Source organism: Vanderwaltozyma polyspora, genomic scaffold, assembly GCF_000150035.1.
Source record: "Vanderwaltozyma polyspora DSM 70294 KpolScaffold1059 genomic scaffold, whole genome shotgun sequence".
Classification (NCBI taxonomy): Eukaryota; Fungi; Ascomycota; class Saccharomycetes; order Saccharomycetales; family Saccharomycetaceae; genus Vanderwaltozyma; species Vanderwaltozyma polyspora.
The window spans coordinates 31,124-47,385 of NW_001834645.1; the positions used below are offsets into that span (position 1 = coordinate 31,124).

Here is a 16,262-nt window from a genome sequence, read left to right on the forward strand (position 1 = left end):
TATTTAATGCATTATAAAGATCTGTTAACTTTTTATTTAAGTTCCATATTTCTTGAAGGCCTATTTATGGTTGGCCAGTAATACCCAATTGTACAATACCGTAAATGTTTAAAATACTTAAAAAGATCCAAATCAAGATTCCTATAATCGTAGTAAACCAGTTATTAGCCATATAAACAGTCTTGGTCCGTTGCCCATTCTCCACCTGTAAATCACCATCGACAGAATTCTCATCTTCCGAAACTTCGTCAGTGTCCTTTAATAATACTTCTGTCTTCATAATAGATTTCTTACTGGTGAAATAAATTAATGGGGCCGTTAAAAATGGTAGTAAGATGGATAGTACAACTTGAGAAGAATTCAAAGCAAGTGACAGTGCTTCCCTACCAATACAGATTGAGATCACTAAACATGGAATGATGGAGATGCATCTCGTCACTAAACGTCTTTGCCATGGAACTAATTTCCATTTAATATGGCCTTCACTTACAATCTGACCTGCCATAGTACAAATAATACCAGCAGATTGCCCACTTAATAATAATGCCAGCATGAATATCGTACCTGCACCGGATGATAAATTCCTAGATAACAGGTCGTGGATGGTATATAGATCAGCGTCAGTAGCTTCTGGTGAACCATAAAGAGTAGCACCTGCAACAATTAAAATTGCACAATTGATGAAAAGAGCAAAACTTAACAATGTCAATACTAACTCAATTATCGAATACTTCATACAATATTTGATTGCATCTAAAGTTGGTCTATAATCAAAATATCTTTCTTCCATAATTTGTTCTTTACTTTTCTTCCCCTCCAACGCAGAATCGGTCATTGAATAATTATTATTGTCTAAATCATATTCTAGTAATCTTGGTTGAACCAAACCAGAACCTAAAAACATAGAATGTGGCATCACAGTAGCACCTAAAATTGAAATTGCTGTATAAATACCATTGTTTTTAAACATCTGAGCAGAGGGTACGAATCCCCTGAATACTTGGCCAGCAGATGTAGTATCTGGGATATATGATAATTCGATGCAAAAACAAATAAATACGGCGATAACTAACATACCCACACCATATTCAAAATATCTGACTACATTCATCGAAGATGAACCTGGACGATAGAATATCATGATAATGAAGACATCAACAACTGATATAGCAACACCTGCAGGTAATGGAACTTTGATTAAAATATTCAGCGCAATTGCGGTACCGATGACTTCAGCAACGTCAGTTGCAATAATACAACATTCTGCAAAAAAATATAAAATTAAGTTTAACCATCTTGGTAAAAACTCTCTACAGGCACGAGATAAATCCAAACCAGTGACAGAGCCCAATTTAATACAAAGGCATTGTAAAAATATGGCAATAATATTAGAGACCAATACTATACATAATAAAGAAAATTGGTTTGATGCACCAGCATCGACAGCAGTAGAATAATTACCAGGATCGATATACGCGACACTAATCATAATACCAGGACCAATAAATTTGGCATATTTCTTTAGAATAGTTTTAATATTCCCCCAACTAAATGAATTGACTATTTTCTTCCCTTTAGAGTCATCTTTCTCATCATCATTAGAATTACTTGGTTTTATTCCATTAGAACTTACAACTTCGATAATTTGACTTAATATGTCATTGCTACAACCAACACGTGGATTTAGTTCTTTATCGCTTTCGAAGATTTCTATCTCTATGGGTTTCCAAGCATTTTTTACAATTTCAGATTCATAACTCATTGTTCAGCTTAAAGAATTAGTATACGAGATGACTTTAAGTATCAACAGTTCTGAACTCTAAAAAATCATTCCAAGTGCCTTACTAGATTCTACAGTATAATTAAAAAATCACAAATCCACTGTCACAAGAAGATATCTAGTTTATAAACTTAATGATGATGATGATAATGATGATATATATATATGTGTGGATAGGTTCTGATTCATAAGGTCAAGACTTCAACAATAGAAGTAAAAAGTGAAGGTGTAAATAATTTAAAGTAAACCCTTCCATATTGATATGTTCGAAGATTCATTGGCGAGAAGAATCTACTTAACTAGACTAGTAACAGTAACAGTCAAAGGTCCCATCTCTCAACTGGTTCTCAGAGCTATTCTCATTCTTTCTTACTGAACGCTAAAAAAATTCATCGACGTATTAGTTTTTCTCTTGATTTTTTGGTTATTCTAATGAAAAGTTTCAAATCAAAGGTTATTTCTCTTTTACCTATTTTCTTCTGCTCTCTTGTGAGTGAAACGAGATTCTAATGTAGGGAGAATGATGATGTTAAAGTTTTGCAACGTAACGTACAACAATAGTTTGATTTGGTGTTTTGTAAGTAGGTCGTTCTCAGCAATGCTGGTAGTAAAAGAGTAAGAACGAGAGAGAAGCATGAATGGGGGGAGGAAGGCAGGAAAGGAGAATGGGAAAGCTTAGGTCAGGTGATTGACAGCCAAGTATCAATTATGAGGTGAATATATGATATAAAATGGGTGCAAAAATGTAGAATTTAAAGGTTTCTGATCTTTGATCTTGGTGTTTATATAGTGTATTTGCTCATTTTGAATACGAAAATTTAATTCAAACAAGGTGTTGTTCTGTATACATTGATCTTGAACCATCAGTTGTTTAGCTGATGCTTCCTAACATTTTTTGGAGGAATCATGGTAAGAAAAAAGAAAGAAAGAATAGTAAACGGTGAGGAATGATGATAAAATAACGTTCATCGATCTTAGATTGAATTTTATCTCGTTTATAGTCCTTTTTTGGGGAAGTACAACCAAAAACACAAACATAAATCAATAAAAGAGGAATTGCAAATTGAACTGTGAAACCTTAATTATATCTTGTATAGTTGGCATAGTTCAAATCTCTCTAAGCGAGAATGATGTGATCAATCATATAAAGTTTGATTCTCGTCACTTTTCAGGAACCAAGCTACTGTAATATGCATATATAATTATGTTTGTGTTCAGTTTGTACGAGGTAGGTTATTCTAGGTGAAAAAAAAACCATCGGATTTTAAAAAGATCTGGGAAGAAGGACAGAGGAAAGATGTATTATAAGCAGATATCCAAATTAATTCATCTCAGAAATGAAAGGTCTCGTGACATCTGGATAGAACATATTCTACACTTATACACAATAATTAATTATCGAAACTTCAGTCGTATATAAGTATGCTGTTTCATACTTTTTATTCTCCCACTATTTAAATTTTCAAATCTGAGATAGAAATGATAAGGTCGGCGGTTAAATACAATTTTCTTCTTATTAAGCGCCAACTTCTTATTTTAATTTTTTCTACTGTGTTTTGTTTGATTGCTTGTTTTTGTGTCTTGTTTTGATGAACCTTACTTTTGCTACCGGAGTTATAATTAATTTAATAAACTGGGTTGGATACTTTCCTTGTTGGCTGATCTGTATATGTGGATTTGCATAATGTAAGAAAAAGGGGGATAAAATATATAAATGCGCTGTTTATATAAATGTAATGTATTTTTTAAGAAATACATTTGTTTTATAATTCTTAATTCCATTACAAGAAATGTATATTTTTTATATAAACTTGGATGAGTTTCAAGTTAAAGGAGTTCTCCCCTAGTTCATGATCACTAAACAGTTTCAATTCCCAAAATTAAATCGGTTGCGAAATGTTTCCGCAGTAGTGTTGATAATTACAGATATATAATGTATATAGTTGACCCAGTATCTATTCCCGTCATCACTAAAGGTATTCATAGCATTGATGAATTTCTGTCATGATGACCATGGCCATATAAAAATATGCATTTATGTTACTGTCACGTGTATCTCTGTGGCAAATATGCTGTTGTTGTTTTTTAATATGGGCTCATTGTGATTTTTAGGCTTTAAGATTTTGGAGTCCGGATAGGTGGTTGGGACTCGTTTCTTTTTTGTATATATTAAGTACAAACATTTCCTTTTCGTTTCTTTTTTCTATTTATATATAGTATGTTTTGTGTTGTAGTTACCCACTTTCTACTGTTGCCAAACTCACTGCTTGTGCGCCAGCTCCACTGGGAAAAAGAGGAAGAAAAATATGTTACGCTTATTTTTATTGGGTTACCATTTGTTTGTTTGTTTGTCTGTCTTGTTGCAGTCGACAATAACAACAGTTTGGTTTGGTTCTTATTTTCGATTTCGTTCGATTTGTACCGATTGATTTGGATCGATTCCGATGCCGAATAGTAGAATTTTGTTTTGTCTAGCTATTCTGCTAATAAAAATCAACTACCAGATTATAGGTTTTACCATTTTCACCTATCCATATGAACGTACTGTTATCATTATACATATATTTTGATTCGAATTCGATTTGTATTTGGAGTTCTATGGTGGTTTCTACGAACATTATTTAAATTTTCGATATTTATTGAAATTAAAACCCACAATTTTTCAATTAATTATAAAATTTTTGTTTTGATTTAGTTTATTTTAATAAATAATCTCTATTAAAATTTGTGATTGTAAAGGCAATATTTAATACCACCATCCAAGAAATAAGACAGACTTTACCTGCTACTAACTAAAAAAAATTAAGCATTTATAAATATTAGAAAATTTGTTTTCTCTTCGATATTTAATTTTTTTTTTTTTTACTCTAACTATCACACATAGCTAATTATATATTTTGCTTCTTTAATACTGGCTATTAAGAAAGCACTAATGGGTCACTTTTATTTGACCTTGTTAGCAGCACTTTGGGCATTGCATCGAATTTACATATTCCTGACAATTCCAGTTCTAAAAATTGTTAAATATCTTAACATCAAAACTCCATATGCAACTAAAGTTTCAATAGATAAAATTACCACTACTTCAATAGCAGTACATTGGGAAAATGAACCAAGAGAAATATCAATAAATAATAGCAATACTAAAATAAAACTTAATAGTAATAATGACAATAACGACAATAACGACAATAATGACTACACTACCAAAAGGAAAGAAAAGGAATCATCAAAAGACAATACTGATCAAAAATGTACCGATGATTCTAGCATTTCTCATTATATCTTGTATTTGAATGGTACACAGATTGCAGTATTCCCAAATTATCCGGATTCTCTATATACTTGCTGTTCATTAAATGGTTTAAAATCAAATACAACATATCAATTGGATTTTATTACCGTTAATAATATGGGTTTCATAAACAAGTTGCCTTCAATTCATTGCATGACAAGACATGAGAAAAATGATGTTGTTAAAACTCCAAAAAGTTCCTGGAAAAGAAACTCTACACCAATCGGCAGTTCCATTGTAACTGAAAACGTATCCAGTTATAATACTTTAACTACTTTAAAAGATTTAGAAGATTATTCCATCGACGATTTGAAAAAGATTCTGATATGTGCACAAGAAGACTTGCATTATGTTACTTCGCAAAGGTCAATTATTTTGAATGATTTTAAAGATTCAAAACTGCAACTAAAATTAGAACTAGAAAATCTGAAAAATAACTGGCATCATGAAAATGAACTGCATAAATCGCTGAGATCAAATATTAAAACTTTAGAAAATTCAAAAGCATTATATGATTTGAAGTTGGGGAAGTTGAATAAAAAAATTGAACAATGTAAAACAAAACTTAATAAAATGGAAAATGAATTGAAAAATTGGCTGAATCAAGATACAATGTTAGAAGTATTAGAGGAAAACTATGATTCGAAAACTGCAAATATCAAAAAAGAAAAAGAAAGACTATCAAGTGATATTATACTTTTACAAGAAGAAGTTTCAAGAAAGGAATTGATTAATAAAGAATTGAACACGAATAAATCGAATATTGAAGTGAAAACCGATACCAGTAAGTTAATCACTGAAATCAATGATTCAATAAACGATGAAACAGGATTATTGGACAATGCCGGTTCTTCTGTATTAACTAAGTTATCGACATCATCTACATTCTATAATTTGATTACTGATCATCTGAATATTGATTCCAAATTAAATTCATCTTGGAATAGAGAAAAAAAATCATATATGAAAAGAATAGCATCCTTGGAAGAAATGTTTAACCAACTAAGTTTACAAAACTCCCAATTGAGGGCCAATATGATAATACAACCATATTCAAATGTAGAAGCTCAATCACTTTCAAATCATGGATCAGGGACTGCATTAAATGAATTGACCGGTATGACATCTCCTATTCCTAATAGTGGTAGCTTTATAGACATGATTAGTTTAAATGAAAGGAGTAGCACAATTGGTAATAATTCAACCAAAGATAATGGAACAAGACAATTTGTTCCTGCAGCTACAAGTCCTAATATTGGCGGTCCTGAAAATGAAAATAACAGTAAAAAAGCTATTAATGATCAAATCAATAATATATCAATTAATAATAAGCATGAACCTCAGTCAGAAATTCTAGGACGTAATCGTGCAGTATTTATTTTTGATGAGGAACAAACACAACATGCAGATCCGAATCAAATTCAGCAACGTAAAAGTCCAAATCTTGCTACACAGATGAATATTATTAACAATCAATTTACACATAGTTATCCAACAACCGCAACTGTAACAACAAATGCTACTGCATCTGCAACCCCAAATTTAAACTTACACTTTCCCTGGACTGAGAGTAATAGCGAGAAAAAGGAGGCACAACTTGCGAACAATGAAGATTTTTATCAACAATTTAATTACGACAATGCAGATCATGTTATCAGTGGATTACAAGATATGATATTTGAAGAATCGGATGATGTTGATCACATAAGCAATTATTCAAAGGGTTTTACTACAGATCAATTGGATAATTATTGGACAACAAAAAGCATGACAACTGATAGCAACAGACTCTCTGTACAAGACAAAATTTCACCTACATCACCTCAAGCAGTTTTGGCATTTAGTAATAAGAACGATTTTATCTCGCCTATATCAACAGGCTCATTACCATTTAATTCATACTTAACGAACATATCATCTGGGCCAGATAGTTCACAGCAACCATTTACAAGTTCTTATAATGATAACATAATAGGATCTTTCCCTGAATCAGTCAGCATGAGGAACTCTAATTCATTTAATTATTTCTCAAATGAGCCAACATCAGCACATTCGTCTGCTACCATGATTCCAGATGACAATCGATTACATATTTTATCAGGCTTCCGCGATAACAGCAGCAGTGCCAACAATTCAAGCAATAATCAAAGCATAAATACAATTGAGACTCATGGTAAAAACTCGCATTTTAGTAATTTCCTTTGGAATACCTCTGCAGCCTCTGATTCTCCCAACGATAGCAAAGATACTGACAAGACGCCAACAACAAGCCCTTCGAAAAGGAAATGGTTCTCTAAAAAACCTAGGAAAAAATCTATAACTTCCCAATAAACTTTTAAATTATAACCATTACTCTGTAGCTTACGATAATAATTTCCTGATAATGAACAGCCTTGTGTAGACAAACAGTATACTATTTACTAGGACCTATCTATATATCAATGTTCTGTGTCAAAGTTCTTAATATACGGGTTTTTTATCTACAGTGCTCGAAAGATCAAATGATTAATTCGAATCTATTCATATTTTTAATGGTTTTGATTTCACTTCTATTTTGCAATGTTTTTACATGATATCAATTAACGTAGGAGATCAAAGATGATATACACCAACTGCTCAAGGTAATGCGACAGGTTTAAAAGTAAGTACCCTACCTGTTCTCTCATTAGGCATGGTTTATATTTTTTCCATCTCGATAGAAATTTAGTTAAGATACGAATACTGCAATTCAAAATTTATTTTATCGAGTTTTCTGCTGCAAGATCCCGTACCTAATTAGAGAAGCTTTTTTGACAAATTGAATTAGTGATTTTTTCAAAATTACCAAACAGCAACTGAAAGAGGGGAGAAGGTTTTACTATTAAGAATAGCATTGAATACCCTGTAGAACAAACAGCGTATTGTTGTCAATCTAGTACAAACTATAGTTTATAGCTTATCCACCCAACAAAAAGAAAAAACAAAAAGAAAATTCAATTTGGTAGACAAATTCTACAATACGGTGAATTTGTAGAAAATTGATAGATAGACGTTCCCAAAACAGCAAAAAAATTGAAAACTAAAATAAAAAGCTCACTCACTGTATTACGTGCTTATTTGATCATTAGGTTCCATCACTACCGACAGCGAACATTTAGCTTTAACTGAAATGATCATAAAGAGAGTTATACATATCCAAATAAAATGAAAACTCCTCGTGCCTCTGCGTAGTTCATTGAAGGGATACTTCTCTTATCATGTCTGTCTGGTTCCGTGCTGCCCAAATACCATTTTGGCACATTGGTAGCAGCCTTTTTTTGTCAATCTGAGGTTTACTAACAACAGAAAATGCATAAAACTGTTACTATATTTGTTTTTCTATCTTCATTTCATACCCATCTGGTTATTATTCACTCGTGGTAATAATATATACAACAATTTAATTAAATCATCTACTGGGACTTACAAATATACACGTTCCTATTACAAAACGCTTTTATCTTTTATTTTTTTTGTTTTACAGCAAAAGACTATGTGAACTACTGCCTCATTTTTTTTTTCATTGAATGAATACATTTGTGAGAGCATGGTACTAAATAGTAGCTGCTGTTCTCTTGAACCTAAACATCTTCCCTCTCTCTCTCTGGGAGCACTTCACTTCCCTTCGAAACTGAACAAATCTTCGAAAGATGACGACGACCTTTCCTGGTTCCTTGAAACTCTTTCAAAAGTCTTTTCTTGTTCGATTTCGTCACTAAAAATTTCGATTTCGAGAAATATCGCTAGTACGGTTATTTGTCAGTCGGTTTTAGACCAAAAAAAGAAATAAAATCAGCATTTCGATATCATTTTTAATTAATCGTAATAGCTAACTACTAACACATACAACAATTAAATTTATATAGCTAACGTGTTCAGATCTCGTTATTTAAACAAGCTATAAACCTTCAATAAATAGATATATGTTTACTAGAAACAGGATTGATTAATAACAATATATCCAAAAAAAGATCATTGTTCTCATTAAGAAACTGTTTAATTTTAAATCTATTTCATTAGTGTGATAAAGAGGTATCGATTCTGCTTATTTGCAATTCTTTTTCGACTCTATTGCAATCATTATAATTGTTATAGATATAAGATATATCAGATTTGATTGTATCTGATTTTCTATTCTTATTCATATTCTTTTGATTTGGGATTTTCCAAGGTAGATTAACTCTTCAAATATATATATATATAAATATATATATTTGTTCTACCCTGGGTACTGTTTTCAACAGATATTTTTTATTATAATACGAAGGCAAATTAAGCATCGTCATTATTAACAATGAGAATTGCTACTGCAAGGAATTATCGTTTTATTATTGCTGCTTTTGCAGTAATCATGGTTATCCTATTAGTAGGTTCATCCTCTAAGAAAGCCAGTGTATCTAAAGCAAAATTTGGTACACCAGGTAATTTGAAACCACCTGTACAACAAAATTTTGATGGTTCTGTAGTGAACAATGTCGATTCTGGCTTAGACGCTCAACAAGATAATGTTGGTAGTACCAGTTTTGGTGATGATTCAAAAGTTGCTCCTCCACCTGTTCCACAATCTCCTCTCGATGATGATGATGAAGAATACGATGAATTTAAAACATTGCCAGTTGATGATAAGCCAGGTTTTATTGATGATGGTTCGACTGCAAAGGGTAACCCAGCTGTAAATCAAGCCGTTAAGAACACTCAATCTGGTGGTAATTCTTTGAAAGATACTACTGGTCAAGCTAGTTCTTGTGGTAAAGATCATCAATTCGTTGTTATGATAGATGCAGGTTCCTCTGGTTCAAGAGTACATGTTTATGAATTTGATGTATGTTCCCAACCTCCAACTTTAGTTCGTGAAACTTTTGAAAAGGTTCAACCAGGTTTATCAAAATATGAAGACAATCCTACTGCCGGTGCCAAATCATTGGATGTACTACTAGAAAAGGCATTAGAAGTTATTCCCGAAAAGAGTATGCGTTGTTCCCCAGTAGCAGTCAAAGCTACTGCTGGTTTACGTAAACTTGGTGAAGAAAGTGCTCACAAGATTCTATCTGCAGTTAGAGCACATTTGGAAGATAATTATCCATTCCCAATTGTCGAAGATGAAGGTGTCTCTATCATGAGCGGTGAACAAGAAGGTGTTTACGCTTGGATTACAACAAATTATTTATTAGGTAATATTGGTGCAGGTTCCAAGATCCCAACTAGTGCTATCTTTGATCTAGGTGGTGGTTCAACTCAAATTGTTTTTGAACCATCATTTGAAGGTAATGAAAAAATGGTTGACGGTGAACATAAACATGAATTAACCTTCGGTGAACAAAAGTATACATTATATCAATTTTCACATTTAGGTTATGGTTTAAATGAAGCCAGAAAACAAATTAATTCACGTTTAGTTCAAAAATATGTTGATGCTGGTAGAGTTGACCCACACTCTAGAGAACCAATTACATTACAACATGCATGTTTAGCACCAAATGAAAATTTGATTGCTGAAGAAGTTACATTAAAATCTGGTGATGTGATATTAGTTAATTTTGAAGGTGTCGCTACCGCTAATCCAAAGAACTGTAAGAACTTAATCAAAGGTATTTTGAACAAGGGTAAGCAATGTACTCAAAAACCATGTTCATTTAATGGTGTACATCAACCATCATTAGTTCACACTTTCAAAGAAACCAATGATATGTATGCATTCTCCTACTTCTTTGACAAGACTAACCCATTGAATATGCCAGAAGCTTTTACAGTTCAAGAATTAATAGACCTAGCAGCAACTGTTTGTGGTGGTGAAGAAGTTTGGGCAAAGGAATTTTCCGACTCACCAGAAGCCATGCGTATTTTGAAGAAAGAACCAACATTGTGTATGGATTTAACATATGAAGCTTCGTTATTACACGATGGTTACGATATCCCATTAACAAGAGAAATTAAAACAACTGAAAGAATTGATAACAAAGAAATCGGATGGTGTTTAGGTGCTTCATTGCCATTATTAGATGGTTCTAACTGGAAATGTAAAGTGAAGGAAATCGAATAGTTTTATTCAAGTTCCAATTCACCTGATCAAAAATAGAAGTAATAATAAAAAACAATGGTAATAATAACATTTTGATGTGAAATAAACGTTTTATTTTATGTATATGTAATGTATGTCCCTATACCCTCATTCTTCACACATCCCTTCTTTTTTTATTTTACGCCTTCTATTTCCTTTCTATTATTATTATTACAATTATAGTTATTTATCACACTCAGCAAAGCTCTATATACTACGAAGTGGTATCTAAAAATTAAATAGGCAAAAAATATTTACGTACACGAACAAATATCTAAATGATTCATATTTAAAAAATCAATCGAGTCTAAAGCATAGAATAAAATCTTGCCATACAAAATCGAATTCAATTCAATTCAATTCAATCCAACCCAATCCAATCGTAACAGACCAGAGACCCTTCCTGGATACTTCTCCCTGGCCCCCCATCCCCACCCCACAACTCCCGATCAGAATAACTCCTTCGTATGAATCCACATCTGCACCAGGCTGAGGTGAGGTATCGAGGTTTTATTTTTCGTGTGCCTACAGCAAAGTTCACCAATTCCAACCAAATTGGAAGAGGCAATCAAATAAAACAGACACCGATTAAACCAAACGGTGTTTCATATTAAAAACTTTTAAGTCCACCATCAAACCAAATCCACTTTACTTGTAGATACATGTTGAAGTTTGCCATAGTAACCATTAAATAAACCTCTGTAAATTTTCATCATTTTTCGAAAGCTTTGATAATTACCGTTTCGAAGTTGAAAAATATCACCCTATTATCAACACTTTTCGAACTTGCAATTAATAATGGGATAGGTAGTAGTGATTTGAAGAAGTTAAGGACAAGAGTGGTGACCAGCATTGTTCTCTATAGGGGGGAAAACACTTGTAGATACTGATACTTGTTATTATTATTGTTTTAATAAAGGACAGATAGGTGTTTAGTGTACTTGGTTGATTTATTCTTTTGCTCTTCTATATAAATAAGAAGGTGTGATTGAGGTTTAGGATTAATCAAAAAAATACCGGTTCAAGAGAAGAAGGGCATCTATTAGTTTAATCTGATTTCTATACATCTGTTTCTTTGTCTCTCATTATTTGATATATTTTGTGACAAATTGGTTGTCTGATTTGGTTTCTGAAGTGGAACAGATTGATAGATAGATAGATTTATACACACATATATATAAAGAGAAATTTTAGCCTGGATAAGTGCTAGAACTAGTTTTTGCTGAATTTTTAGTATGAAAAGAAGTTTGGAATTGATCAAGAAAGATGGGGACGTTGTTTCCCCTGATTTAAAATTGGCCAGGACAAAACCAGATACTTCAGATATAAAACTTAAATGGAAATTATACGATGAACCAAAATCAACGGATATTATAGAGAGCAAAACCAAAAAAATTACAGATGGTTACGATGGTTGTATAGAGGTTAGTAGAAGAGATTCTAAAAGTACTAGCAAATCTATGCCTAACGTTTCAGAAATGAAGGCTTCTTTTAAACCACATTTTAAATATGCTTCTCATGCTTACGGGTTAAGGATGATGTCGAAAAAAATATTTAATACTAGAGTAGAGTTAGATGTTGAAAATCTGATGATTGTGATTAAGCAGAATGAAGTCTCTCTGATATATCTAATGAGAGAACTAGTCGAGTGGTTGTTGATAAATTTCCCCTCGATAACAATATATCTTGATGAGGCTTTAAAGGGCTCGAAGACTTTTGATGCCGAGGACATTTGCACTGATAGTAAATGTTCTGCAAAAAGAATTAGCTATTGGAATCAAGAATTTTTGGATAATAACGTTGGGTTCTTTGATTTAGTTATGACTCTAGGTGGGGACGGTACCGTTCTTTATGTTTCTTCAATCTTTCAAAAACACACCCCACCAATTGTGTCCTTTGCACTAGGTTCTTTGGGATTCTTGACTAATTTCAAATTTGAGCATTTTAGGAAAGATCTGCCTTTGATATTAAATAATAAAATTAAAACAAATTTAAGAATGAGATTAGAGTGTAAAGTCTTTAGAAGACGAGATCCAGTCGTTAATCCAGAAACTGGCAAGAAAATTTTTGTTTCTGAATTAATCTCAGAACATCATGTATTAAATGAATTAACTGTAGATAGAGGTTCCAGTCCTTTCATTTCAATGCTGGAATTGTACGGTGACAGTTCTTTATTTACCGTGGCACAAGCAGATGGTTTAATTGTTAGTACACCAACTGGTTCTACAGCTTATTCTTTGAGTGCAGGCGGCTCATTAGTCTACCCAAGTGTAAACGCTATCGCTGTAACACCAATTTGTCCACACACTTTGAGTTTTAGACCAATTATTCTACCAGATAGTATGAATTTAAAAGTAAGAGTTTCTTTGAAATCGAGAGCTACCGCATGGGCAGCTTTCGATGGTAAGAATAAAGTAGAACTTCAACCTGGTGATTATATTAGCATTGCGGCTAGTCCTTATGCATTCCCAACAGTTGAATCTTCCTCATCAGAATTTATAGACAGTATTGGTAGAACATTGAACTGGAATGTTAGAGAAGAACAAAAGTCATTCACTCACATGTTATCACAAAAGAATAAAGAAAAATTTGCAATAGAGTCTTATAAAATGGATGATTCTGATTCTTCGGTAGAAGAATTAGAAGTTAACGAGAAAATTGGTGATGAAAAGTTAGATATGGATAAGATAGAATCTTTATTGGATCAAGCTGATATAAAAGAAAAGGTCCATTTTTCAGATTAGTTCCATTGGGTATCATTACATTCAGTAAGAAAAACAAAAAAAAAGTTAGTAAATGGTTGATTAAGATTGGTACTTGGTATCTCATAGTTTAATTAAGATGTTTAGATATCTAAATTTTTTTTTACATATTTTTGTTGACAAATATATGCTTAAGTAGAAGGGTTTTTTAATGTAAAGTTTCGTTTTCCCTGATCCAATTTATTAATTATATATACAATCTAGGTAATGAGCATTAACTTGGAAATATTTAATTATGACATCAGTTCGAAAAAAAAGGAAGTCAATAGTTCCACTTGTCAAGATCAATTCAGTGTCACTAATATTATCAAGTGTTGTTGGGAGAGGGGAAGGAGTAGATGATATAGCTATAATATTCCATAATTTCCAATTAAAGAAAATGGTCTCAGCCAAATAATATCTAAGATGGTAATTGTAGGGTTCAATTTAATTATGGTTAGTTCAATTTCAGTTGCACTGGCAATATCATGAAAGACACAGTAAGGTTTCAACTAGCCACTCGACTTCTATTAGATCTACTGGGGTAATGTAATAGTTTGGAGTAAAAAGAACAGAATCTTTTCGCAGGTTCATTTCCTATTTAGGCATTCGTGTTATAAAATACATCATTTTTCGTGCTGTGCAATTTTCTCGAAAATGACATTTTCCTGTTTGGGACATATATATGGTAGTTTGGTTTCCTGTTTTGGAATATAAATTGATTTCATTTCCTAATTTGGTAAGCGGGTAGTTCGAAACTGAATTTATTGAAGTATAATAAAGAATGTTGGGATAAAGATAATAACTTTAATATATAAAGGGCTATGATAATCGAGATTTAGCTCTGAGGAATCATCTTCTGTCTGATGGAAGGTTAATAACTGCTAATAATCAAAACCGTAAGACGATGAAGACGTATTTTTTGGTTAGTGCATTACTTGCATTAGTTAGTTTTGTAAGGGCAGAGATATATTGTAACGAGACTCAAGCATGTCCTGAAGAATTGCCTTGTTGTTCATTAACAGGTATCTGTGGTTCTGGTACATTTTGTTTAGGTAGTTGTAATCCTAAGTATTCATTTGGTTTGGATTCTTGTTTACCAGTTCCAATTTGTAAAGATATGACAACAGATTTCAAGAGTTACACCTCAAAATTATTGAATACATACACTTACTTAGGTAATGTCAGTTCTGCTGATTGGACTTATTCTGGGTATGCGATGGATTATGATGATGATGGAAGTTTAATTTTAGCTATGCCTAAGAATACTACTGGTTCTGTTTTATCTAGTACAAGATATATGTGGTATGGTAAAGTTAGTGCTAGGTTAAAGACATCTCATTTAGCTGGTGTTATTACTTCGTTTATTTTATATTCGCAAGTTCAGGATGAAATTGATTTTGAATGGGTTGGCGCTGACATTAATATGACCCAAACTAATTTCTATTGGCAAGGTGAATTGAATTATACCAATAGTGGAAATATTTCTACGTTGGATACATATGATAACTATCATACATACGAAATGGATTGGCAAGAAGACTATGTTAAGTGGTCAGTTGATGGTGTTGTTGGTAGAGTATTGTATAAGAATCAAACATATAATGCTACATCTGGTGAATACAAATTCCCACAAACTCCATCGAGAATTCAACTTTCTATCTGGCCAGGTGGTGCTGCCAGTTCTCCAGAAGGTACAAGAGCATGGGCTGGTGGTTTAATCAATTGGGATGCACCAGATTTAGAAGACCCAGGTTATTACTATATGTCCTTGCAACAAATTAACATTACATGTAACGATCCAACTGAAGGTATTGTTAGAAATGGTACACAAGCTTATAAATATTTAAGTACCGATTCATTTTATCATAAGGATATTGGTATAGTTGATGCGAATGTGTTAGTTGGTAATTTCAATGGTACAGGTGAAGATCCACAAACCAGTACCACCCGTAGCAGCACTAGTAGTAGTAGCTCTAGTAGCAGTAGCTCTAGTAGTAAAGGAAGCGCAAGCGGCAGTGGTAGTAGTACCCAGTTGATGGGTAGCAGTGTTATTTTCAACAACAGTACTACATTTACTACAGAATCAAGGAGTCAAAGCAGCACTTCTATACCCGCTGTTCAATCTACAGCATTCATTCAAAACACAGGTAGTCCAGTGAGTAGTGATAACAATGCATTCAAACTACAAGCTGGACTCTCTAGCATACTAATATGTATATTAGGTTACCTTTTATAAACAATCTCATGATAATGTAATAATTAATAAATACCATAACATAAAATTAGATCAAAGAACAATAGTAAAAATAAAACAAAATAAAATAAATAAATATATGAATATTAGAAGTTCGTTATAAATATATATAT

General features: G+C 32.5%; 5 protein-coding genes across 5 annotated transcripts; 4 read left to right on the plus strand and 1 right to left on the minus strand.

Moving 5' to 3' along the window:
- Window positions 1-64: 64 nt before the first annotated feature.
- On the minus strand, window positions 65-1,762 carry SMF1 (divalent metal ion transporter SMF1; the record flags this gene model as incomplete). Its single annotated transcript, XM_001644132.1, has 1 exon — window positions 65-1,762. One exon carries the CDS (start codon window positions 1,760-1,762, stop codon window positions 65-67), a length of 1,698 nt encoding a protein of 565 aa, XP_001644182.1.
- Window positions 1,763-4,712: 2,950 nt separating this feature from the next.
- On the plus strand, window positions 4,713-7,406 carry GTA1 (Gta1p; the record flags this gene model as incomplete). The annotated part of the gene is made up of 1 exon (XM_001644133.1): window positions 4,713-7,406. One exon carries the CDS (start codon window positions 4,713-4,715, stop codon window positions 7,404-7,406), a length of 2,694 nt encoding a protein of 897 aa, XP_001644183.1.
- A 1,981-nt stretch (window positions 7,407-9,387) lies between these two features.
- On the plus strand, window positions 9,388-11,133 carry GDA1 (guanosine diphosphatase; the record flags this gene model as incomplete). The annotated part of the gene is made up of 1 exon (XM_001644134.1): window positions 9,388-11,133. The coding sequence occupies one exon, from the start codon at window positions 9,388-9,390 to the stop codon at window positions 11,131-11,133; it is 1,746 nt and encodes a 581-aa protein (XP_001644184.1).
- Window positions 11,134-12,386: 1,253 nt separating this feature from the next.
- YEF1 (NADH/NAD(+) kinase) lies at window positions 12,387-13,895 on the plus strand (the record flags this gene model as incomplete). The annotated part of the gene is made up of 1 exon (XM_001644135.1): window positions 12,387-13,895. The coding sequence occupies one exon, from the start codon at window positions 12,387-12,389 to the stop codon at window positions 13,893-13,895; it is 1,509 nt and encodes a 502-aa protein (XP_001644185.1).
- Window positions 13,896-14,799: 904 nt separating this feature from the next.
- UTR2 (chitin transglycosylase UTR2) lies at window positions 14,800-16,131 on the plus strand (the record flags this gene model as incomplete). The annotated part of the gene is made up of 1 exon (XM_001644136.1): window positions 14,800-16,131. The coding sequence occupies one exon, from the start codon at window positions 14,800-14,802 to the stop codon at window positions 16,129-16,131; it is 1,332 nt and encodes a 443-aa protein (XP_001644186.1).
- Window positions 16,132-16,262: the final 131 nt, after the last annotated feature.